This window comes from Etheostoma cragini, chromosome 4 (genome assembly GCF_013103735.1).
Source record: "Etheostoma cragini isolate CJK2018 chromosome 4, CSU_Ecrag_1.0, whole genome shotgun sequence".
NCBI lineage: Eukaryota > Metazoa > Chordata > Actinopteri > Perciformes > Percidae > Etheostoma > Etheostoma cragini.
The window spans coordinates 26,314,485-26,339,707 of record NC_048410.1 but is presented as its reverse complement, the minus strand read 5'-3'; the positions used below and the strand labels follow the sequence as shown (position 1 = coordinate 26,339,707).

At 40.1% G+C, this 25,223-nt stretch overlaps 3 protein-coding genes across 3 annotated transcripts; 2 read left to right on the top strand and 1 right to left on the bottom strand.

Annotated features, from left to right (window-relative positions):
• On the top strand, positions 1-10,220 carry LOC117943545 (CCN family member 5-like). The gene is made up of 6 exons (XM_034869742.1): positions 1-542; positions 2,304-2,520; positions 4,055-4,303; positions 4,835-5,067; positions 9,821-10,122; positions 10,154-10,220. The coding sequence occupies exons 1-5, from the start codon at positions 381-383 to the stop codon at positions 10,106-10,108; spliced, it is 1,149 nt and encodes a 382-aa protein (XP_034725633.1). The 5' UTR covers positions 1-380; the 3' UTR covers positions 10,109-10,122; positions 10,154-10,220.
• A 1,377-nt stretch (positions 10,221-11,597) lies between these two features.
• Positions 11,598-13,874, top strand: LOC117943544 (P2Y purinoceptor 1-like). The gene is made up of 2 exons (XM_034869741.1): positions 11,598-13,181; positions 13,669-13,874. The coding sequence occupies exon 1, from the start codon at positions 11,644-11,646 to the stop codon at positions 12,676-12,678; it is 1,035 nt and encodes a 344-aa protein (XP_034725632.1). The 5' UTR covers positions 11,598-11,643; the 3' UTR covers positions 12,679-13,181; positions 13,669-13,874.
• Positions 13,875-22,054: 8,180 nt separating this feature from the next.
• LOC117943732 (fibronectin type III domain-containing protein 11-like) lies at positions 22,055-24,897 on the bottom strand. The gene is made up of 3 exons (XM_034870045.1): positions 24,808-24,897; positions 23,770-23,909; positions 22,055-22,939 (listed from the first exon to the last, which is right to left on the bottom strand). The coding sequence occupies exons 2-3, from the start codon at positions 23,902-23,904 to the stop codon at positions 22,151-22,153; spliced, it is 924 nt and encodes a 307-aa protein (XP_034725936.1). The 5' UTR covers positions 23,905-23,909; positions 24,808-24,897; the 3' UTR covers positions 22,055-22,150.
• Positions 24,898-25,223: the final 326 nt, after the last annotated feature.

Genomic DNA, 25,223 nt, shown 5'->3' with positions numbered 1-25,223 from the left:
ACACTACCTGCCCAGCACCACACAACAGAAAGGGTTAGACAGTGGAGCTAAACAACCAGATATTTTCCTAATGAATTAAACCAACACATATCTGAAAGGAGAGTTACAAAAGTAATCCTCCAAATGAATGCTGATGTTGCTTCTTATCTGCTGGATGTGTAAATGGGCAAGGGTCACCTCAAAACTGTTGGCTAACTAAGCACCTTTCAGCAGCATATTGCAGGCAAAGCGCATCCAGGAAAATAGGCTGGCAGTGGGAAAGTGTTGCTGCAGAAATGTGGAGATGAGATGAGAGAGGCCTGGGAGATTTTACTCTTCTCCAGTAACTATTTACTGGGCAGTCCGTGCCTGTGACATCAGAACCTAGACTATATAAATGAATGGAGGTTGGTAGCTTTAATAAATACATGTACACTTCTCCAGAGGAGGAGAAGAAGGGAGGGAGCGTGGACAAAGGGAGGAACACAGAAGCAGAGGTGAGGAAGATGGACAGAAGAGGCACCCAGGTGGTTTGCTCTTTGCTGTTGTGTATCATCACTCAGGTATGACCTGCCAAAATGAAACATATGTATATCCTTTCTGTAAAACATTATTGGAATCACTTACAGATTTTGTTACAAAATCTTAGTCTCAGCATGATGACGTGGTGAACTGTGGTGTGTGAATGCTTGCTTTCATCTTAGCACGATGTTGGTTGGATGGGGATGATAGATAACGATTGTAGCAATCTACGGTTGTAGATTGCAGCATTGCAAAGCCAAGGTCTGTCATTAATCTTCCTACCATGAGGGGAATCACAGAAATAGCTATTTATGACAGCAGTTTTAGTCTAGTTTCCTTAACTTATGAGGTCACTTAGACATTTCCATTGCACTCCATTATAGACAGAACACCAGCTCAGATCAGTTGCATTGTTTTTTAACCAGGGCAGCAGTTCAGATTACATTATGTGCCTACATAATTATAAAACAGTTCTCCAAGGTTTTCACAGTTAGTTTAAAAAAAATATATGTCAGATTAGTAAACACAATGTTCCTTTTGAACATTGGATGAATGGTTGCTGATGATGGGAAATGTAGATATTGCATTAAAGATCAGCCCCCCCACTCAGATCAGCTGGTATTCAGTCTATAATGGAGTGGCATGGGAATTTCTAAGTGACCCCACACTTTCAACCAGTAGTGTATAAATAATGTATTTTTCGAATGTGTGTTATTTGAAAGTATGTAGGGGCGTATTGTTTTAAATGATGTTTTGCCTCGGATATGTGTGACCAGAAGATGTTCTGTCAAATGTGTTATGCTTGATACATATTGGTGTCTTGTAATCCCATGTGGGGAGCCAAATGTTTGAAATGGCAAAATCGAACATTGGTCAACTAATAGTTATAAGCATTCACTCTGATTGTCAAAATCAGTCAAAGTATTTCCCAAGTACTGCTGTCTCTCTGCAACACAGCAGAAAAATCTGTAGTGCGCATCAAAGCATGTTTGTGGAAACTTTTAATGTAAAGTCAGAATTTTGCAACATATTGTGTTATACTATAACGGTTAAACATCTAGTCAGCAAGGGGAAGGCAGCAGCAGTGATCATGAGATTGCTTGACTGTTAGTGGTTTCACACGTAGTTAAGTTCTCAACCATTCTTGGTTGTCAAAGGAAATTGTCATACTGGAACTATATGATATGCTAATATGATAGCTGAAAGAAACACTGAATGGTTTTCCATGGGACTGTCCCTCAAAAACGTTCTGGGTTCTGACGCATATTGTCTTAAACTACAATTCCGCTTTGAAGTTCTGCATCCTGATCAACATGTGCAGGATGCAATACTCCAGTCTCTATGAAAATAGTTTTTGGTTGTATTCCAATTAAACATTAGTTTTAGCACGAATCAGTATGAGTGAATGGGAATTTCTAACCTACCTTCTGTCACATGTATAAACCTGTGTCTAGAGCTGCATTATGAATACAGATGACTCACACTACAGTAGATCAACAGTATAGCATGCAGAGACAAGATTTATCAATTAAAGGGTAAGTTCACCCAAATTCACTAAAAATAAAAGAGTTGTGTGTGAGCTGATAAAGTCAAAAGCATTGTGTCTTTTCAGAAACAAGCAGTTTCAGTGAGAATTGTTCACAGTGTTTGGATAACTTTACATAACGTGTGTGAGAGCCAAACTCACTCCAGCACTAAACATTTATTTTACTACCAGTGGAGCCATACATTAGCTGCAGAAGAATATCAAGCTACTAAGCAACAGTATAAACAGCAGCTGTATCTTGTAACTCTGACTGCAGGCGGGGTGCCAACAGTGTACTGGGCCATGTCGGTGCACGCCCAGCCTGCCACGCTGCCCTGTTGGTGTTCCTGTGATGTTAGACAGCTGCGGATGCTGCCAGGTGTGTGCTAGGCAGGAGGGTGAGGCCTGCACCGACCGGCTGCCCTGTGACAGCCACCGAGGGCTCCAGTGCGACTACAGCGCCAGCTTCCCTGGAGGGCCGGGACGGTGTGTCGGTGCGAACAGATTACACACAAGATGAAAAACATTAGTTTGGATTAGATCTAAAAGTACTACTACTGATACTGACAAAACGGCAACTGCTATGCTACTGCTGTGCTAGTTACTAATATAGCAACTGTTTCTACCTCTCATGTGTAATCATTCATAGTTTTCAAGCAAAAAATCCAAACATTCAAAGGTTCTAAAATGTGAGAAATTGCAGCTTTTCTGAAAATTGAATATCTTTGAATAATGTAATGATAATATGGGAGATCAAAAGTTGAGGCAACTTTCAACATTTGCACAAAAGTATTAGAGCATGCTAACATACAGAATGTGACATTGACAAAGTCTTGATATAAATTCAAGCTAACTTCATTAACCAAGCAGTTAAGGTAGGTCAAAGTGCCATACCGGACTTGTGCCATATTACACTGAGTTCTTACTGTATTACAATAAGAACTCAGTGTCATAAAATAATAAAACATCGTGCACCTGTCAGCAGGCCAATGCATGGGAATGTTTGCTATCAGTGGATAACCAAAACTAAACACAAGAAAACCACCCCCCAAAAGAAAAAAGCTACTACCAGGGCTGGATGTTATCACCACTAATCAACAGGTGAACGCCCACTACACCAGCCGCTCCTGTGACCAGAAGCTAACACCAGCTGCAGCACTAAGACGAGATCAAATCCCAACTTAGAACTATACTCACACTGCTAAATCATGAGGTAATACAATATCAAATGACTGTCAACAGCAACCTGCATGATGTTTATGAATTGACCACAGCACACGCTAATTCAGTCCAAACACAAAAACACAGTTTAACATTTGACACGTTATCTTACCTTGCCACTGCCACCGATCCTGGACTGCAATGACTCTTTACAAAAGAAACCCATATTTTCATACAAATACAGTCCCCCTATATTACCTAATATATAAATAGAATAATATAAAAAACAAAGACTTTGTTTGGCTAACCAAGGAAGGCTCAGGAGAAGAAATGGAGCTGGCACACCTGTGCTTCATGAGCCTCTTTGAAATTCAGGTGCTCTCACATTGATTGGCCAAATTGTACTTGGGCCTAAGTGTCCACCTACTACAAGTAATATGTTAATGAGTTGCCAATAATGTTGCTGAAACTACTACAACTGATAGTACTGATGTTGCAAACTATACTGTAACTTCCCTGCTACTACTAATCCACCACTGCTATCACTATTTCCCGCAACTGCTGCCACTCCTACTGTGACGTATAATAAAGTCCTTCATCATGATAAGAATAAGACACATATCCTTTAAAGGATATGTGTCTCTTTCTTATCATTCTGCTGCATCCTGTTCTGTGGCAGCATTTTTAAGCAGGTAATTGTTTTTTCCTCTTTTCAGTTATTTGATAAAACAGTCAGATTTCCTGCACGTCATCTGTCTGCACATGTTTCACATAACAAAAATTCATTCTATAGGTGATGAAGTAGTGAGTGTGGTGCTTTCGCCCACGTAACATTCTCTCCTCTGCCCCTCCCTGTCCTGCCATCAGGTCAGAACGAGCTGGGCTGTGAGATAAACGGCCGGAGGCTGGAGGAGGGGCAGCTATTTCAACCTTCCTGTGCCCAGCTCTGCCACTGCCTGGGGGGAGGGGTGACCTGCGTGCCCATGTGCAGCGAAGATCTGCACAGGCCCACTGAGAAGTGCCCCAGCCCCCAGCTGGTACAACTGCCAGGGCGCTGCTGCAAAGAGTGGGTGTGTGATGGCCTGGACAACAGCATTTCTTCAAATCCATCAGCAGGTTTGATGATCAACAAGACCAAACAAAGATAGATTTAAATATATTAGTAGATAGATTATTAGAATCATAACTGCACGAGTTTGACTGACACTGATATGATAGAGTAAAACCATCATATAGCATATAAATACTCTGAAGACTGCAGAGTGGCTTGCTTCCAATCCCAACTAAAAAACAGTGATGATTTTCAGCTATTTCCTGTGAGTCATTCAAATCTGCTTTTAAATTCAGGTCAGCAGGTGGTTGGACACATTGCACCACATTCAACTATCATATTTTTTTCAGGTTGGGTTGTGAAGAAATAAACAGATTTCAATACCAAAGAGGTGTCTGGTATATATACCATCTGTGTGAAACATCTGCAAGCACTATTTTTAGCAAACTGACCTCGCTCGAGCAGCAGTTTACAACATTTTAGACTGCATATGTGCAAAGTTTTCTGGCTCATGAGCTCTCATCAAAGCTGTACACTTCAAACAACTTTCAGCTTGTTACACAAAGCAAATATATTCCCTTCATACATCTTCCCAGCAGAGCATACGCCTCAGGACTACGGGGGTGGGCTGTCCAGCCCGTTGCTTGGCTCGATCTCCAACTGTATTGGGTGGACCTCAGACTGGAGCCCCTGCTCCCACAGCTGTAGCCCAGGTGTCTCCACCCGCACCACAAACCGGAACTGGGCTTGTCGGCTGCAGACTGAGACCAGACTGTGCCAGATCAGACCGTGCCAGGCTTTGCAGTTGGGCCTCCCAAGACTGCAGCCGGTCAGTGCATGATTCATACACATTATCCAGTTCCAGTGATCAAATACATAAACAAAATAATAACATAAATACAAATAAATATCCACGCATGAACATGTGCATCATTTAAAAATGCGTTTGGTGATGTACTGTAAATACGGTGAAGTAGAATCTTTAATAACTATCTGATATGATCAACAAGTCCCCCAACCGTCCACATAGGTTGTTTCTTACTACCCTCTAATACGACCCACAGGACCGTTTGATAAATTATTGCCCCTAGGTATGACAGTAAATGCGATCACAGGTTGTGGTTTACAACAACATGATGTAGTTGTGCATGCGATTTAGAATGTGACATAATGGTGTTTGTTTTGTAACATTACATTATCAAGTGTTCTGTTTATTAGTGTTTATTTGACCTATCCACCTCCCCAACCTATCTCCTTATATGGAGTTTGGTGCTCTTATACTTCATCACCTTACTTCCTGCTTTGTTCCCATCATAACTGCTACGGCCACTAGAGGGCGCCACCACTAACGTAATTATAGGTCGCAATTACTACTTGAACAAATGGTCGGGTTGTTTTCAGGATATTCTCACTATAATGATTCAATGACTTGTTGCTATTATTTAACCTTATTTCCTTATCAGTAATTTTTTGAAATTTGTTTTATTTTGTCCTTTATGTACTCTTTTAAATTGTTTAGTCATGGTAGCATTTTCCTCAGAGATTTTGTAAAATTACTTTTAAACATAGGCCTGCAATATATAGTTTTCTGCCACTAGGGCTCTTTTAATCAAAACAATGGATGGTAAACATGGACTTCTGATAACATTGTGAAGTTATGGGAGTTGTAGTTTTCATTGTTAAACACCATCGCCGATTAGAATGCATATGTTCACGGATGAGTTTACCCACTAAAGTTTACAACGCTGAGAGAAGGGCGGGGGGGGGACTGGCGGAATCTCCGTGGCGGCAAGGTTGTCCGATCACCGATGTTGTGCAGATGATCTCCCAGCTGCTCAAAATTATCTGAAATTATCTGAATTACACTGACATTAGTCATTTTGGTGACAAACACACTTTTTAGCCTGTAAATTTAACTGTGAAGACCGCTAAACACAAAGGGGATAGACTTTTACCCCCTTCTTAATGCTATGGATGGCTGCTTTTCTAGGGTGCCTGGGGTCTGATATGGTCTGTTCCCCGAGGGTTCATTAAACTGCTGTTAGCGTCCTTAGCACCCGGCGCTGGAGCTGGCACTGGATTAGTGGAAAATCATTCTGGTGTTTGGTAATGAAGCTGAAAAGAAAGACTAGATAAATACTGGAGTTGTTATTGTTATTTTATTATTCTTTTTCTAGAAGAAGAAGACAGTTTTGTTATTTTAACAAATTCTTTCTAAAAGCTTCTTTGGTTGTAATTTTCATCACTCTACACCAGAGACATCAGCAATACCCTGTCCAGTATGGAGAAGTTTGCATAGTTGTTCGGTCAGAAGTACAAATGTAGTCACACATGAGCACACATGTAGTTACACATAAAATCTCCAATACATTTCCCCACTTTTGATTATAAAATCACTAAGAATTAAATTTGAACAGTAACGAACACTTCCTATTATAACTTATATAATAAACATAAATCATCAAACACATTAACCCCAAAACAGGTTTAAAATATGTCATCATTATAAGAACTGGAAATGCATGTTGTTGAACTTGAGAGAATCTGTTGTAGATAGGCAAAAGGCAAAGAGAGAAATATTTCATCAAAGATGTGGGTGACAAGTACTTTACACAGAAGTGTCATCATCTGAATCGGACTGTGAGGAACAGCAAGGTTTATCCAGCTGGTCTTAGTCAGGGATGTGAAACAAATCTAGAAGACTGGTGCGTAAACTTGAACAAGTCTTCTTCGTTGGTTTGAACAAGTCTGTATTGGATTGTTTGAGTAATCCTTCTGGACACTAATTTTTCACGAGAAGAATCACGCAGCACGTCAATACATGCAGCATCACTACAAAAAAACAGCATTAATGCACCTGTGCGCATGAGCATTGCTTTCCAACCGCCTCCCGTCAGCGGTTTCATGTCATGCAATAAACTGTTGAAATGATCAGTCACCATGGTGAGGTTGTCTCTTGGATCTGGTATGTAAGTACACTGCTGTCCTATAATGTGACATTGGCCTCCCCGACAAGCCATCAGATAATCTAAGGCCATTTGATGTTGAATGAGGGTGTTCCTCATCGCCTTTAGAGTAGGGACAATACAAAGAAACCAGTTTGAGTCAAGTTAGTTAGTTCTTCCAGGTCGAGGGCTATTTGATCTATCTTGTCAGAGTTACTGTCGACGCAGGGAGTGTCATTGAATTTTGGTGCTTTTTTCACAGGTGTTATTCATTGTGTTCCTACAATTTTTACGGGTCCCCAAGTACAATGAATTAATACGCAGAGTTGTTGGAAACGTATCTGAGGTGTGAAATAGGGCGAATGATTTTGATTGAATTTGAATATTTCTTTTAAGCAGGGGTAATCAGATGCTTTTGATTGGTTGTGCCACAATGTGCTCTCATAGCGACACTGGTCTAATTATGAAAACCCTGATGCATGTTTTGAAGGGGTGCTAGAAAACTTGAGACAACAGACAGAGCAGACAGTGCATCCTGCCCTATTGTCGCAAAAATTAGTGCAAAGTCTGGAGTAGTTATAGTGTGATAGAACATTAAAAACTGTTCATTGTGATTTAGTATTCCTGCACCCAGCTCCTGTCGGCTGCTCATTGTGTTCCGGGAACCAATGAACACGTAGCTAAAAAACAAAAATGTCTCTGCAGGTACCGGGAAGACTGTGTAGGTAAATAACCCTGGATTACTGCAATTTAACGTGACGTCAGATGGTGACATGGAGCATTCACAGATTCATTAATGTCAGCTCTTTGTAACAGGTGAACCATTGATCGATACCATAAGGTCTTCTGGTAGTCGTCTATTCGGATTCTGTACAAAGAAATATTGGCTGATGGCATCTATTGCTTGTTTAAACTTTTGAATATGGTTTGTAGGATCCTCAGGCGCCTCGAGAAGACATTTTTTTTGCCATAGGATCTGTACCTGTGATGTATGCTGTATGCTGTGATGGTTTTCTAGAGAAATAAAAATGGGATTGCAATTACCATTTGTACATACGGCATTAAACTGATCAGCAAAGAGAGTAGGTTGACTTTCTAAGGATGTATCTGCAACTGCGCAATTTACTATGACAAAAGTCTACTTTAAAAGCCGCAATTAGGCCTGCGGTGAATGTAAGCTTGAAGGCTGAAGGATCCATTAGTTGAGGGTCCCTCGTCGTCACCCCTACATAATGAAGGCCCCCTGCTTATCTCTATCGCAACATTCTCCGGGGAGGGATTAGCAAGGGTGCAGTAGTCACGTTCGTTTGAGTTTTGGGATTGTGAGGCCAAAATTACGAACATCCTGTCTTAAACCAATGCTGAAAAACTAGTCCATGCATTTGTAACTTCCAGGCTGGACTACTGTAATTCTTTATTATCACCCCAGCATTTTTCCTTGGATCAGCGAGGCTCCAAGATCATGGTTACATGGCCCTGTTACATCCTGCTTCACTCTGCTGTGCCTTGTAATTCCGCACAGTGCCATGCTATGCCATGAACTACGACAAACTGCTATTTTTTTTGTCACTGTTCAATTATCTGTTATTGTGACTGTTTTTGCCACTCCGTTTTTCAACCCCATCGGTCGTCAGACACCGCCTATAAAGAGCCTGGGTCTGTCCGAGGTTTCTTCCTAAAAGGGAGTTTTTCCTCATCTGTCGCACTGTTGCTTGTTCTGGAGGGAACTACTAGAACTGTTGGGTCCTTGTTACTTATTTGGTCTAGACCTACTCTATCTGTAAAGTGTCTTGAGTAAACTCTTGTTATGAATTGATACTATAAATTAAATTAAATTGAATTGTGGAGTAATGTAGGACAACAATTATGGAACAAATTAGAGCTATGATTGATAAAACAGAAAATGTACCCCAAAGACCACGAAGCCCTGGCAATATAAAAGGGGATCAGCTAGCGCGAAGGACATCTATGTGTGGTCAATGGAGTGCTGGTCTCCCTAGCGGGCAAAGCTAGCGTGTTGAGTATTCCGCCTGTAATAAAATTTCCTGAACATATCTGAACCCCGGTGGTAAACGTGTGCTGTAGTTTAAATGCACATAATTGTAAGTTTGCTGCTGAAAAGAGAAAGCCTGTTAGCGACGCATAGCTTCAAGATGGCTGACAAATGACTTGCACCGGCTAGTGAAAGTCTAACCCCCTATCTCCTGATTAGGAGACAATAAAATAGCGGCAGCTATGTGTGGTGAATCTGTGGCTCAGTGGTAAAGCGGTCGCCTGCGGTTTGATGGTTCGATACCTGTCCATGCAGCAGTCCCATGTCATCGCAACATCATGTCCTGCCCAAGGACATGATGCTGCGGTTAAACAAAGATATGGCAATTATGTAAAAAAAATTGGGATTAGACATTTGTTGCAGGCCTAGATTTATTACAATAATGAAAAGTGACATTGTGGAATACTTCATCCTTAACAACACATTATATTTCATGTTACAAATGTGGCATAGTCAAATATATTAGCGGTCCCAAATTTAGATATTAAAACACGCACCAACCTACAAATGACTAAACATTACTGGACATGTAACAAAAGAACCCACGTACTTACTACAGTTTTGCCGGTCCCTGTGTATTTCAGGGTTCGGGGGTGTGCGAGAGCAGCTACACTTCACCTGTGTCCATTCAGCTGGAACAGCAGGGCTGCCGGAGCACCCGAGCCTACCGTCCCAGGTTCTGTACCTTGACCTGTCCGGAGGGACGCTGCTGCAGCCCCTCACACACCAGGACAGTGTGGATGCTTTTCCGTTGCCCCCAGGGCAGGCTAAGCCAGCAGCAGGTGATGAAGATTGAGTCCTGCTCCTGCAGCATCTCCAACTGCCGCCCATCTCCGGCCACAGCTGCCCGGAGTGTCCTTCCATGGCAGTGAGCATGCATGGGAAGGCATAGATAGGCATTCTATATCTATAGGCAGGTCCCATCTGAGGAAAGTGACCAAACATATACACCTGATAGTGGAGGTGGTGTTTAAAAATTATGAAGCCTGCACTTTGAGTTTAGTCAGACATACACATGGCACAGTGAATCCTTGATTAAGCTTAACTGTATCTGTGGCTAGCTACCTTAGTGGCTACCTTACCTATGGGCTGATTTATTTTTGCTGGTAATATGTTTGATTTATGTTAATGTATATTTTCACACATATCCTTTATTTTTTTTTAATCCAAAAATGATTAAATAAAAATCCTCTGTTATAAATTATCTTTGGCTACACAGACCAGGAGTTCTGCTCTCATTGCTCTTTCCTCACTGACCAGATGTGTATGTTCAGTAAACTGAAAGTGAAATGCAAGAACTGAATCTGTAGTGAGACCTCAATGTGGAAGTAAAGAGAGAGTTACATTTTCAGTGAGGATCAAATAGCCGAATACAATTTCATAGTTTCACTTCCAAACTACTAAATTCAATTTCAAATTATGCTATTCAGATTCAGTTTTTCAATGCAATTATTCAAATTCAATAATTCAGATTCCATGTATAGTGGCACATATTTCTGGCCATAACATTAGCTTTATAATGTCTCCTCCATCTACAAGCATGTACACATACAAACATGCTCTGGGTTGTTTCCTTATCACAGAGCCAACATCTGCACATTTGATTTGAGCTATCAAATCAAATATCAAAAGGTTGGACAAAATATACAGATAGCTGCATGCTGATTTGGGAGTTTGAGAATGGAGTTATATAAAACTGGGCCCCCCTATTACTCACAATATGCATAGTTTAAATCATACAAATTCATATATGCACTTTTTATATATATATTACAGTATGTAGTATTCATTTGCAAATGTTAGGATGTATTTCTTTCAAATCAGATCAGATTTGATTTATTTAAAAAGCTGTGGTAAATAAAAGAACTGTTGTTTGTGTAATCAAGTGCAAGTTGCTGAACTGATGAATACATGTTTCATAAAAGTGACTAAACTAATATCTTAGAAGAATGGAATTTGGTTTTGCCTACCTGATTTCAATGTTGGTACACAATCGACTCTGTTTTGGAAAGTTATACATGCTTCAACCTGCAGGACTAGTAATAAATGAGTGAACATTTTAATATTTTCTTCATTGTTTCTTGTCATTGTTTTCTGATCAACAGTTAGCTGTTTTGACAGTAAGCACGATGTAAGTTATTTCACTGGAATAAATCCTTTGATTTGTTCTTGTAAAAGCCTCTGATATTGACTAATTCTTCCATTGTGTCTGCATTGCTCTTCCTGTGTATCACACCATCCATTAGCCTTGGAAGTGGGCGGGCTTCTTATTCACTTCAGTTTTGCTTTGCGAGACTCACACGCGTAGTTCCCTTTTGGGTCTGTGTTTGGTCTGAGCTGTTTTCTATTTTAGTTAAAAAGTCACATTTAATGAAAGAGAGGTTTAAACACAACGGGATCTCAAAACATGTCTGGAAATATCACGCACGAAGCATGCGAGAGAATCAACCTGAACTTTACGCACGCCTTCCTACCGGCTGGGTTTATCACTGTGTTCGTTGTCGGGACGCTGTCCAACATCTGGGGACTCAGGAGTGTGTACACCAGCTGGAACAAAATTGGAAGCATTAACATCTTCATGTTCAACCTGGGGGTTGCGGACCTGCTGTACCTGTTCACCCTGCCGTTTCTCGTGCACTATTACGCAAGAAACAGCATCTGGCAGTTCGGCCAGACTTTTTGCAAAGTGACCCGCTTCTGCTTCAACCTCAACCTGTACGGCAGCATCGGCTTCCTCACCTGCATCAGCATCTACAGGTACTTGGGCATTGTGCACCCCATGAGGGTGATGGGGAAAATCACCAGCTGCCACTCGCTGGCCATAAGCGCCCTGGTCTGGCTTCTCGTCATTATCCAGATCATCCCTGATATGTTCTTCGACAAGAATGATCACAAATCCCCTAACTCGTGCTACGACACCACCTCAGACGAGCGGATCCGAGGATACCTGCCGTACAGCATCGGCTGGGCCGTCACAGGGTTTGCCATACCGTTGCTTATCATTTTGCTGTGTTATGGACACATCGTTGTGGTTCTTGCCCGAAAAACCAACGTAAACTCTCTGTTGAAGCAGCGGTGTTTGAAACTGGTCGTGATTCTCGTGATACTGTTCTCCGTCTGTTTCATCCCCTACCACGTCTTTCGAAATGTTAACCTAAAAACCAGGATTTTGAAACAAAGTGGGATTTGTCACCCCAGTTTTGACGACATCTACATTGCGCATCAGGTCGGTCGATTCCTCGCTTGTCTAAACAGCGCAATAAACCCGCTGATTTATATCGTTGGGAATGATGATTTCCTTATAAAGCTTCAGGACCTCAACAAGCGGGCCCGAATGTCTCTGGCAGGCCTGACAGGCGCAGTCCTCTATCGCAGACCGATTGACGCGGACGGGGATTCACCGTCAGACACTCGCGCTAACTCCGACCAGATGAACGGATGAGACACACAAATGTTTCACCCGACATACAGTTCTGTCCCTGCGTATCATGCAACACCAGAACGTCCACATTTCCTGGAACAAAGTACAGCCTACAATAATGACCGATGATTTGCAAGATAATAACTCAATTATCTAGCAGAGCTATAGTCATAAGGTCACCAAGTTGTCTACGCATAGAGAAAATCAGATGTCCTGCTGCAGGATTTCCTTTGTTTCTGCTGCACATTATTACAAAAGACAAAACTTGTTATTTCCAGCTGAAGCTTATGTTAGCATGATCACGATTGTGCCAAGGTGCTGTCCATGTTTTTGTGTGTTACCGTTATTGTATGCTTAATAATAAGATCTGTCCTGTGATTGCTTTTCTACTTTACAGTGCAAGAAAAGTCCATGTATTGTGCCTGAGCACTGCCAGGCCATAACCTATATAGCACTACCTTGCACTGTTGCTGCTGAAGCATGGTTTCTGTTGCCGACGTTTAACATAGATTCAATCCTTAAAGGTCCCATGGCATGATCATTTCACTTCTTGCATTTTTTTTAAACATTGATATGCGTTCCCCCAGCCTGCCTATGATCCCCCAGTGGCTAGAAATGGTGATAGGTGTAAACCGAGCGCTGGGTATCCTGCTCTGCCTTTGAGAAAATGAAAGCTTAGATGGGCTGATCTGGAATCTTGCTCCTTATGAGGTCATAAGGGGCAAGGCCCCCCCATGAGAGAGAGACATCATGGCTTTCAAACGAGCAAAGTGGCAATTAGTCAAGGCCACAACCCCAGCCTCCACCTTGCCCCCCTCTCTCCTCCTCAAAAGCTCCAGACACAGAAATGGCACAAACTAAGGAAAGCTCATTGTGGGACTGGCTCTAGTGGCTGTAATTCTGCACCAAGGCGGAATTTTGGGAAAGAGACTTCAGATACAGTATTAGGGGACCAGTACGGCCTATAGAAAAGCATCTAAAGAGCACCATGTCATAGGACATCATGTAAAGGCTTTTGAAGAGAGGCATTTCTTAACTTTCAGAGTTGCCATTCCACAGCTCTTATTTTGCACATTAGTTTAGTGGAAATTGGCATAAGTTCAACAAAGAACTGTGAGAGTGATGTACAGTTAGTGATGGGATCGCCAGTCACAAAGTGGAAGAAATACTCAAAACCTCAAATTTGCTGTAAAAAGTTGTGTATGTTTAAATGTGTATGTCAATAAAAGTAAAGAAGTATTATAAACAAAGTGTACTAAACTATCATGAATTATAGTAATTATGCGTAGAATGTCACCTGGGATAAAGTATTATATAGTATTGGGGCATTTTTACTGATGAATTACCATGTAAGGTGAAACTAATAGATGATTTTGGAGGTTGTAGTTTGTGCTGCTGTTGTCTTATACAGAGGTGTTTCTGTTATTTCGTCCACAACATTTATATCAGTGAGGCTAGGGTAACACAGCCCTCCCTGCATGAAGGTCTTTTCAGACCTTGAGTGGGAATTTAATGATTTTATTGTGCAGCTCTTCTAGACTTTCCAAATGTTATCTGACCGAATGGATAAAACTCTGATATTAAATGTCTGAAATTAGTCATTTTGGGGGAATGGGAAGCTCAAAAAAATGTATCCACTGATTTACGGACATTTTTTTATTAGTCCAGGGGAAAAAGTATTGTTGGGCCAAAGCCCAGCGTACATCCTGTGTGTGTGGGTGAGTGCGTGCGTGTGTGCGTGCCTGCATGTGTTACTAACGATAATCTAATGATTATAATGATTATCACTCAATGTGCTGATTTGTCCCAAAAGCTTCCATCATCATGTTTTATCCAGGCTGTCTATGGTAAGGGCATTTGGTTTCAACAATGGGGGGGGACACATCGTAACAGAGTGCATGTGGGTCATCTGCTATAACATTTTGAGGGTCAAACACTACATTTCTTGCAATCTGGTGAACATTTATGCAAGAATTTATGGTGCAAATTTCCTAATTTACCTAAAGAAACAGCATTATTTTCCTGTATTGTTTCTTTCCGCATGTTCCAAACATCACACGTGTTGCCAAATGTTTTTTAGAAATCCTGTAGATCTAGACACAAATCTGTTAGGTCTGACAGGTTTGGAGCCCCCTGAACGCTTACCCCCAAAGTACATTCATTACTCGTTCGTGAAGTACTTTATTACTGTTCTAAAGTAGATTTTCAGATATTTTCACTTTACTGCATTTTATTTTTAATGCTGTCCTTACATTTTACAAAATTGGCTCGTTACTTTAGCTTAAAATAATTTCCATTATTTATTTACTGTTATTGTTTTTCGTGTCATCAATATACAATATAAATATTCAATCTAATTGAATTGGAATATACGTTCCACTTGGCGCACCACTAAAAGATGACTCAACAGATTCAACGACATTCATTTGCGGCAAAACATAACGCTAACGTTAGCACATAGTAGTATGGACGGGGACTCGATTAAATATGAAGAAAACTGAGATCCCAGAGAGTCGGCAGACAAGCAGCAAGACAACAAGACACAACAAAGATGTTTGAGATAGTAGGCATCAAGAATGACTCCTGGGGATGCGTAACTCTAAACAAATGAGAACTTCTTAATTAATTTCTGTTTGGTAATTCATATTGTATCCTATATTTTATTTCAGGAAGCCGTATTTGATCACACACACATACATGTAGATTCCTTTAAATGTTTAAGAGGAAATTATCTGGATCAGTTTCTCATTTTATGTTTATGTTATCATTCGCAGGGCTAACTTTTATACTTTAAGTATATTTCCAAGCCTGTACAGTTATTTTGACTTGAGTAAAGAAGTTAAATTAGTACTTCTACTTTTATCAAAGCAGGCTATTATTTTAACACAAGTATCTGTACTTCTACTTAGAGATGGCAAAAGTACTAATTTTCCATACTCGTCAGTCCCTGGCGCTCATAAATGGAGTTACAGTGTTTCTTTAGTCATGAACATTCTTTCAATTTGAGAGCATTTCTCACTGATATTATGTTCATATTTTGTAATACTATACCTCAAAACCTTGCTCTTACCCCCTTGGATTTCTACTGTGCTCAGATTTTTTTTGTGTTACAATCCTATCAATATTCCCCAACCAATAGAATACCAGCTGTAGTGTTGACCAATGAAATGATCCCTACCCTATTGACGTGCGTTCTCTTAAATTTAGAACATCTGTTGCGGGCGGCTGCTCTGTAACCAAGTTGATTTACCCCCGCGAAGGTTATGCTAAGGGTAACTCCAGATTGGCTATTACTACGCAGCATTTGTCTCTACAGTGTAAGGCAGACTCGCTCTCTCCTTCTTTTCAACATGAAATAAAACAATAAAAGTCATAAAATATGCATGTCCCACATGTGCGAGTAGTTGTAATAGGATACTAGAAAAATGGTCCACCATTTGGTCACAGCCTGGAGCCCTGTAAGTGTAAAATGCAACTGCATGAATTATTTAAGATTGTTTTGCAGGTTTGCTAACATGCTTTGAAAATATGACCAGATGTTTGATTTTCCAAGTGAGCACATTTTGATTGAAGATGCAGAATCTGCTCTACAGAGGATAATGGTGAATTCTGTGGTTACTCAGCTGGGCAGGAGATATTTATCTTCCCTGTGTTAGCTTCACAACCTACTGAAAGAATTTCAGGAAGCTGACGCCTGTCTGTGCCTGTCTTCATGAGCAATCTTTGTTCCTCTGTGTGATGATTGTGAGTCTTGTTCCTTGTATCATGTTATTTTAGTTGGAAAAGCAGTAGTTAGATTTTTTTTTTAGTTCATTCGCATCAGTTCACACTTTTGCACTTTTGTGATTTACAGTGTAGATTCATTTTACGAATCAGGCACTAATAAAATCCCAGTTAGCCTTTCTGTTAGGCCTCAGTCTAAGAGTGTGGGAGCTCAACATTACATAAAGAAAAACAGGAGATTGAAAATTGAAATAATAAAGCAGCTTATTGTGTTACATGAAAGAAAGATATTTCACAAATACAAACCAACTTATCCAACAACATTTCTTAATAAGTATTTACCAGAAGCTTACATTGAGGATGAATCAATCAGTTATATGTACTTATTTATTATATAATAAATCCTCCATCTGAGTTTCCAGAGGTTTTCCCAGTATCATGTTCCAGTAGGAACCATTAAGTTGGTAACAGATTCATAAAGCCAAATTACACTGTATTTCCATTCCTTTTCAAGGTTATTACTAAAATTCACAAGACGTGAAGCAGCTACAACAAAGAAATCATCTTCTTTTCCTACACATCATTTCAGGAAAGGGTGCAACAGAAAGAGATTAACCAGGTTGGATGTCATCCGTTGTTAGGATTCTTTGGAACTGCATCATTAATGCAGTTGAGCATCCTGTCCTTCTCTGTTCTAATGATGCAGCACAATGCAATAGGAAGTCAAGGCCAACAGCATGGAACTGGTTAATGACTTCTTAGATATTTGGTCTGCTCTTACCCGACCTGTCTTGCTAGGAATAATGACTCTGGCTCTGGCTTGAATCTGGCTTGCAAATCAGACCACGAACGTGCTATAAACAGGAACATATAACACAATGAGGATATACTTTCCAAAGCCAACATTCCCCTGGCCCATTGAAGTTTACAGAAGGCACAAGTGGTTTCTAATGGGACTAAAGGCAGAACGATAATATTTCACTTATTCATTTCTCTGCCCAACCTTTTTTCCCACCAAACTATTGTGTAAACGTGATGTTATGTAATGATGGCAAAGAAATACAGGAACTTGTGCAAAGTATCTAGCGTCATTCTTCGTTCGGGGGTGGAGACATCACTTTCCTGTGGTTTCAAGCTATAGAGGTCTCAGACATGCATTTAATAAGTTCTAACGCCCTCCTTCTGAATCAGAAACACTAAATATTCTTTTTCAACAGTCTCAAAGTCAGGGGCTGACAAGGGAGCGCTTACTCCATCTGTGTCCTTTGTACCTTTGTGATGTCTGAGCAGGATTCCAACACAAACTTGTGTTGTCTGTACAGATAAACATTACCATCTCGCTGAGTTTCTTTCCCACTTATTCTTTGACTCTGTAAACGCAGTCTGGTAATAAAAACACGGAGAAGCGTGATGAATGTGCATAAGCACTTAGAGGAAACATCATGATCAGTTACAGCTAGAGAGCATGCAGTATTACCCATCTGTTCAGGAAAAAGAACAGGTCCAACACAGTCCACCTTCCTGCTGCTTCACCTTTTCTCTGTTATCTTTTGGATCTCAAATTATTATCACACAGTTGCTGTAGCCAAGAAGGACACGGAGGATAAAGAAAACATGATGGACTCTTCAGACATGTTCAGAAATAAAGAGATTTGTGGAGTCTGAATTAACTTCGTAATAACTGATTTGGCAATGGCTTGAATGTAACAGACTTTTGTTATTACAAAACGTTGCCCACTAAAGCTTCAAATAGGGTTTACCAAATAGATGAATAAATCCTTCCGGTGGACATGCATGTTGTTGCGGCGTACAGAACTCAAGAATCAATCAAAATAATACATTTTTATATGTCATAGTTTAATTACTAAACAGTGTTTAAGCAAATCCGGTGAGAGGAAAATAAAAGAGAAGTTTGGTGCAATGATTTCAATGCACACAATAGTGAACACACTTATGGTGACTGGTGACCTGTAGTGATCAAATAAATGATTGACATAAGGAATCTTTTATGTACCAACAATGGTAGAGGAACAAGGTTGTATGTATATGGATAGTAACAAGATGGCATACATTGATTTAACATACCAAATATGGCTATTATATGTGATGGGAGAGGGGAGAGAGATATGTGGGTCATGTATAGAACATGATTTTTTTTTTTTCTTAAAGAGTGGGAGAGGGATAAACAATAAAATACCAGTTCTTGCAGACGGTGATAATGTTGCATTATGAAAAAAGACAATCTTCTAGGACGAGCGTTTGCCAGTGTCCACAGTCACACAGTCCACATTTCATGTCCTGGGAGTCCTTATTAAGGGGGCCGCTGTTTTTAACCCAAACTAGTTTAAATTTTTCTAATAGTATCTAGTTGTTTGTTGTGCATACCTTTTTGTCCGACATCATTTGATCCTGTTTATGAGAATGGGAAAAAGGTTGTTCACAGGTTGTTCAACACATTCTCACTCCCATCTCGTAAAATATGGACGCTTGGTCAGGTGCCTTTGTTGTTGTTAATGACGCTAAAAGTCTCCTTTAACGTAAAATATTATTTCCTTGGACGTCTCCTTTAGCGTCACATAACATCCGCATGGGTGGGACCCTTTTGATTCTGTTAGGTTAAGTAAAAGGTCGTGGGTGGGCTTATGGTTCTGTGACTCGAGGGAATAATGGCCCAGAAATCAGATATTTTCCAGTCTATTGGCCAATATGTTTAAAAAAATAAAATCCAGAAACGCGTAACAAAACATAAACAGATTTCCCTAACATTAGTTATTTGTAGTTAATTATGAGCTCTCACTAAAATAATATGATAACAATTGCATTTATTGTCACAACAGGACAGAGGAACATCAAAATATATTATAGTTCTGATAAATAAAATGTATAAAAATACAAACGTAAGATATGAAACTTAAAGTCCTTTGAACAAAAACACAAATACCCAAAAATAAGTGTTGCCAACAGGGACGTTGTAGGGCGCCCTTTGGTGGACAAACTATGCAACTCCAACACATGACATGGTTGACCATTTGTATTTTATTTTTTGAATATTATTTTTTAATTTTTTAAATGTTGATACCAATAACAAACTTTGAGTCCGAATAAAAATAAACCAAAACAAGACAAAACAATTAACTCCCGCATCCACAAGAGGACAGAGCTGATGCTGGATGAAATCACATGTCAACCTCTGCCATTGACTGCAGCTGGTCTATGTGTGCAGTTCAGGTGGGACACAGACACCTGGTCTGTACTGTGTTGAATAATCGGCGAATGAGGGGAAAGCAGTGTGTGCTGGCTGCTCTTCCTTGGCCTCAACTTCATCAGCTAAGGTTATAATAGGGTGTTTGTGTCAAACTTGTGTTTAGATTGAATGCTAATGCCACGTGGCTAACGTGTTAATGCAGGCGTCTTGCGTCTTCACCAACACTGTATCCTAATGCAGACCATGCGGACAGTTGACTGAAAATGACAATGTAAAACTATCAGTGAGCTGTCTTAGCTTCACTGTGAAAAACATCGCACCTCCCTATTATCCTCAGTAAGTCATCCCGCTAGCTATGTTACAACTTTTGACCCTGTTAGCATGATTACCCACATTAGCTAGCCGCTGCCTCCCTGACTCTATTATCTCCACGACTGAGCGTGTCCCCACACGGCCTGTTTCTTCATGGATTGATCAGCTCCAAGTTTGTTAGATCATATTAGACTAAACGGTTGTAAGTGTAGACTGGAGCATGTGAAGGCATCGCACAGGGCAGAGCTGCCAATCTACTGACGTCACACAGTCGACAACCTGCCTGCAATTACATCTTACCGCTAAAGCTGCCCTTTAAAAACAACCTCCCATCTTATGGACAATGATTAGTTGGATCAGAAATCTCAGAACATTTTGACATTATAAATGAGAAACAGCAAGCCAATGGATAGAACAAGAGCTTTTAAATATCTTGATTTATGGATTAATGACAAACATGGAAGAATCATATTTAAAATATTGAGACCAAACGTGAAATGTGTTTAAGATTCTAATGTGAAGATGACAAAGAAGCACTGTCAGGCTACATATATACGAGAGGTGTCACGGTTCTCCAAATCCTTGATTCGATTACATGTTCGATTCTACGGTCAAGGTTCAATTTTATTCTGGATTTTTTCATTTATTTATTTTTAAAGCACAGGTGGCTATGCCCTTTTTAGACTATACTTTTATGCAATATAATATTTGACCTGTGTTTGCAATGTACCACAAATTTGACAATGTAGTCAAATTTAAAACTTTTGGCGTAGTGCATTAAACCTGCATTCTGTCTGAATTCCAGCAGAGGGCAAAAGTGCAGTTACAAAAGGAGGTTTGGTTTCTGTAGAAGTCTGTGAGAAAGTGACACACTTCTCACGTGATTTCAAATGAGCAAGTAAAAATCCTCTGACAATTTCTCAAAGTCAGCCATGATCACCAGTGTTGTTTGCTACTAGCTAGCTATTCACATTGGTTTTGTTGACAGAACTAACTGTGCTTTTTGGTGTTGCGCTAATGACTCCGCCCAAGTAGCAGTGCTTAGCCTTTCTGAGAAAATAGTTCCCAGTTAGTATACGGTTAGAATATAGCTGTGTCTCATGTGACCTTGTAATTTTTACACCTTGTGACTATACAAATTAAAACATGCAAATGGGAACATGTTGGCGTTATTTTGTCAATTATTGGGAGCAGTAGCTCGGTTAACTGCCCCGGGAGGGAGGGGCAGTTAACCAACGAGCTAATAGTGATAACATGAAGTGATTATTCAATCTACACAGCTCTATAAAGAAGGAAATATCTCTCCAATTGTGCAACCTAAAGTGTACAGCATCTAAGCAAATGTCAGGAAACTTCGCAATTCGCCCAAGATTAGGAAATATGGCAATGGATGACATAGTCTTAAGTACAAACCCTAACTTCCCATTCACATTCATACGTTATACATGCGTTGCATTGGCACCAATGTAATCTTTGGGGGGTGCAGTAGACCATACCTTCTTTGATGAATCACTGACCTGTGGGTCACACTGTAGGTGTGACCTCAGGAATGGCCCTAGATGGTACCCTTTCAAATTTCAGAAAAATCGTGAAAGCCGTTGATGCGATTTAAACTATTGTGGATGCCCCCTAGTGGCAAATATTTTCTAAAAATAGTGTTGGCGAGCCTCAGAGGGTTTATAGAAACAAGAATCTTAAGTTTTGAGTTGATAGCATTTATTTTGGCTGAGAAATGGAAAAGTTTGCTTGTCCGGTTCTAAAGAAGTCTATGAGAAAATGAACCTACTACTTCCATTATTTATTACCTCAGTTTACCTCATTTTTATAATGATTTTATGGCCTCAATTCCTAGTTTCTAGCCTTCTTCAATACAGCATGATGTTCATTTTGTTAGATTATTGTCTCATTTACTTTAAAATAAACAATCAGGGGATGCTTTAGGACCTTTTACTCAAAAACAGAGGCTTAGCAATTCTAACCATGTACATTGGCATAAACCTGTGTAAGTAGCCGCCATTTCATTTTGTTATGGTTCAGAAATATGCCTTTAGGCTGTCACTGTGCCATGTGTGTGTATTTTTCATTTGTAAATGCCATTATCCACCAAGTAATTGTGACCAATAAATGTAATAAACATTTGGAGTTTTCAAATTCCATAAATCCTACAAGGTATTTTATTTTCAAAAAAGCATCTCAAATATATTTCTCTTTGTACGTATACACAGGCTGTGAATTTTTCTTCATGCTCTATGTTCAATTAGAGACAGCTTGCTCTGACTTGGAAATATCCAAGGTCTTCAGGATGAGGGTATCAACCCACAGTCCATACACCAGGTTTACAGAATCTACTCTCTTGACAGAGAACTTATAATACCTGTCAGGTATTAGGTTGTTGACCTCTATGTTGTACGACTTGCATGTAGATTTAGTAAACTGGCAATATTCAGCAATTGTTGGATGAAAACTCTTTACGTGGATCTCAAACTCTTGGTTCAACTCCTGAGACTGCTCACATGCAACTTCCCAACACAGATGTACATTGTTGGATGTCGTGCGAGTCTCAAACCGATTAAATATAACCGGCATCTTCTTGGCCAGTGATACACTGAGCAGTTGTATGGGGAGGCCGCCTGTGTTATGGATGAGCTGGTTCTGCAGGTCCAGCGGGCCAAGTTTCCAATTTAATCTGCTCTCAAAGGCATTCAGGTACTGGTGGGTTTGGTGGAGCCTCTCCTGTGTGGGAGCTGCAATGTCACTGTCTACCAAACCCCGGTTGTAATTTAGGACAAAGGCCTCCAACTCCTGACTGCCCCTGATGATTTCTTCAAAGAGCAGTCCCAGAAAAGTGAGGTGGAGTTTCACCTGGGTTTTTGCAAGGGTCATTGCACGCCGCAGCCTCTGCTGGTCAACGAGCGACCACACCGTGCTGTTATACGAATGTACAGTTTGCTGCTGCTCATCTGCTGTTGGTGGCAAATCATCACCTTGGATTTCCAAGTAGTACGAGCTCCTCTGCATGAGCCGCAGCCCTTCCTGCATCGTCTGGGAAATACATCACAAGAACTCGTGAATCTACAAGTACTTTGCTATGTGCTCAATCTGTCATACAGTACATTTACACTACAAGTAAGGACATGCTAAACACAGACTGGTGTTTTTAATAAGTCCGGCATGTAAGAACTCTAGTCAAGTTGAAGTTGGGTAGAGATGAGAAGTAATTGAAGGAATAACAGAGTAAATTGCCCTACAACATGTGCAACAAAGCAGGAGAGTGAAGATACTCCAAATGAGCCGCCATGTAGGTCTGGTTTGGAAATCAGAGCGCAAAGTCGCATGTGAAGCGTTTGTCCAATCAGGCGCAGACATCTTGGTTGTAGGAGGGTGTTGCCCGATTTCTTTGCTTGTCAGTGGTCAGTGAAGAAATATTGATAACTGCAGCAAGTCCAAAAGCACCCAATTCTGGGAAGCAGGGAGGTCCCTGCCATTAAAAAAACCCATGTGAACATGTACCATAAAGGTAGTGATGTGGATAAAAATCAGAAGTGCTGGTTTTCAGCACAGGTGAGTATTGACTCATTTCCAACACTGAGGTCCTTGTGTTTTTTTAACACAGTGCCATTTTTGGTTTGAAAAACCTAATATGTGTACAGTGCCACATTCACCAACACTGTACCACTGCAGACCCTGCAGACAGTTGACTGAAAATGACACTGTAAAACAATCACAGATAGCTTTGTAATTAAAACTACTGCTTCCATGCCCTGTCCTTTACTCACTAAAGGCCAAGATGTAATTTAAAATATGTTATACAAGTCCTAGAACATATGATAACTTCACAGAAGTATTGTAGCTCTACATTATGGTATACTTACCATGATGCAGTCGTCATTTAGTCTGGTGCAGAGCAGCTGTAGGATTTCGTTGCCGAGGTCTTGGAGGGGGTCAATTTGAGTATTATGGGCTCCACAGTCCTCTAAGCTTGTACAGGCCATGTTGATTTCATCCATGGTTACTGTAACATAAAACATTTACATTCAATGTGGGTTGAATGCAACATACAGGCAATGTGTGTATTTTTGGCATTGCATTTAATGTGAAAATGTATTCTTAGGGCATTTTCTAAGATAACTATGAAATTAACAACAGATTGCTTAGGGTCTACTGTATGTTTTACTTTGGTGTAAAACTCCATACTAATACTGTAATTTACTGATTGATTGGTTGATTGATTGATTGATTGATTGATTAATTGATGAGCAGTTGTGAAAGTTAATTGGACTAGCTTATTGGAAATTAAATCTCTAAGGTGTAGTTTCTACCCATCATATTTCTTTCCCTTTTCTTCCACATTTGCTTGTAGCCAAGGAGGATACAGAAGATTAAAAAAACTTCACTTATGCTTCTGTGTGTGAAAGCCACCGGATGACACCATTATGTAAACATAGCCGTAATAAGAAACACAGAGAGTTTTGAGCTTAATTAGCTTTGCATTAACTCGTTTGGCAATGGCTTAAATGCAATATAGAAGAGTTGTGCACTATAGCTTAAAGTTTATAGCTAATGATTGTAGACGGCCTTATAATGTGAATGTGTTTTGAATGCGCTAAAGCCATGAAGTCACTAACATAAAGGTACAAGACCTAAAGACTGTGGTGAATAAATTCCCTAATATTTAAGCATTAAAAAAATACTCAATTAAGCCAATACACATTACCCAATATGTTATTAGTCCACAATATTAATACCTTGATGATTTCCTAAAGTGCACAACAAGGTTAGCCTGATACAGCTAGTTAACAAGCTAATGCCAGATAATACCAATAAAATCATCTACTAAACAATAAACAATATAATACAGCAGGATAGTTAGTATTTAACTTATACAACAATAGTTAAGCCTCACTACTTGCCGTTGTTTTACTTGAGCTTCCTGTGATCCTATGTAGTTTAATGGTAACACTTGTTTATGGTTAAATTGTTAATCTGCATCGTTATGATTCATCTTCCACGGTTACGGAATGGCAAGAGCGCCTGCAAGTTCTGTCAGAGTCTGCAAAGTATTACAGAGAGTGGACTAGTAATCCAAACTTCCAAATAGCATGGTATAAACACACTGTGGTAACCACTGTCAACACTCGGAAACTCATCCATTAGTCTATTAGAAAGTGAACTTGTCTTAATTTCTGGTGAGTTGCAGTTCATTAGCTGTTTAGCAGAAGCCTCAAAGCTTCAATGCATTTTAACACAGCTAATTGCTTGGCAGTCATCATGTCACTCTGTAAGTGAATATTTTTTATAAGGATTGCAAAAACAGTGCATGTTTATA

What these genes read in the sequence shown, in the direction of transcription:
- LOC117943545 (XM_034869742.1), top strand. Translation starts at nt 381, where the DNA reads ATGGAGGTTGGTAGCTTTAATAAATACATGTACACTTCTCCAGAGGAG. An exon ending in AGGGCCGGGACGGTGTGTCG is followed by an intron (nt 2,521 to 4,054) that starts GTGCGAACAGAT and finishes TCCTGCCATCAG; the next exon opens with GTCAGAACGAGCTGGGCTGT. An exon ending in TTCTTCAAATCCATCAGCAG is followed by an intron (nt 4,304 to 4,834) that starts GTTTGATGATCA and finishes ACATCTTCCCAG; the next exon opens with CAGAGCATACGCCTCAGGAC.
- LOC117943544 (XM_034869741.1), top strand. Translation starts at nt 11,644, where the DNA reads ATGTCTGGAAATATCACGCACGAAGCATGCGAGAGAATCAACCTGAAC.
- LOC117943732 (XM_034870045.1), bottom strand. Translation starts at nt 23,904, where the DNA reads ATGGATGAAATCAACATGGCCTGTACAAGCTTAGAGGACTGTGGAGCC. An exon ending in TAAATGACGACTGCATCATG is followed by an intron (nt 22,940 to 23,769) that starts GTAAGTATACCA and finishes TGTATTTCCCAG; the next exon opens with ACGATGCAGGAAGGGCTGCG.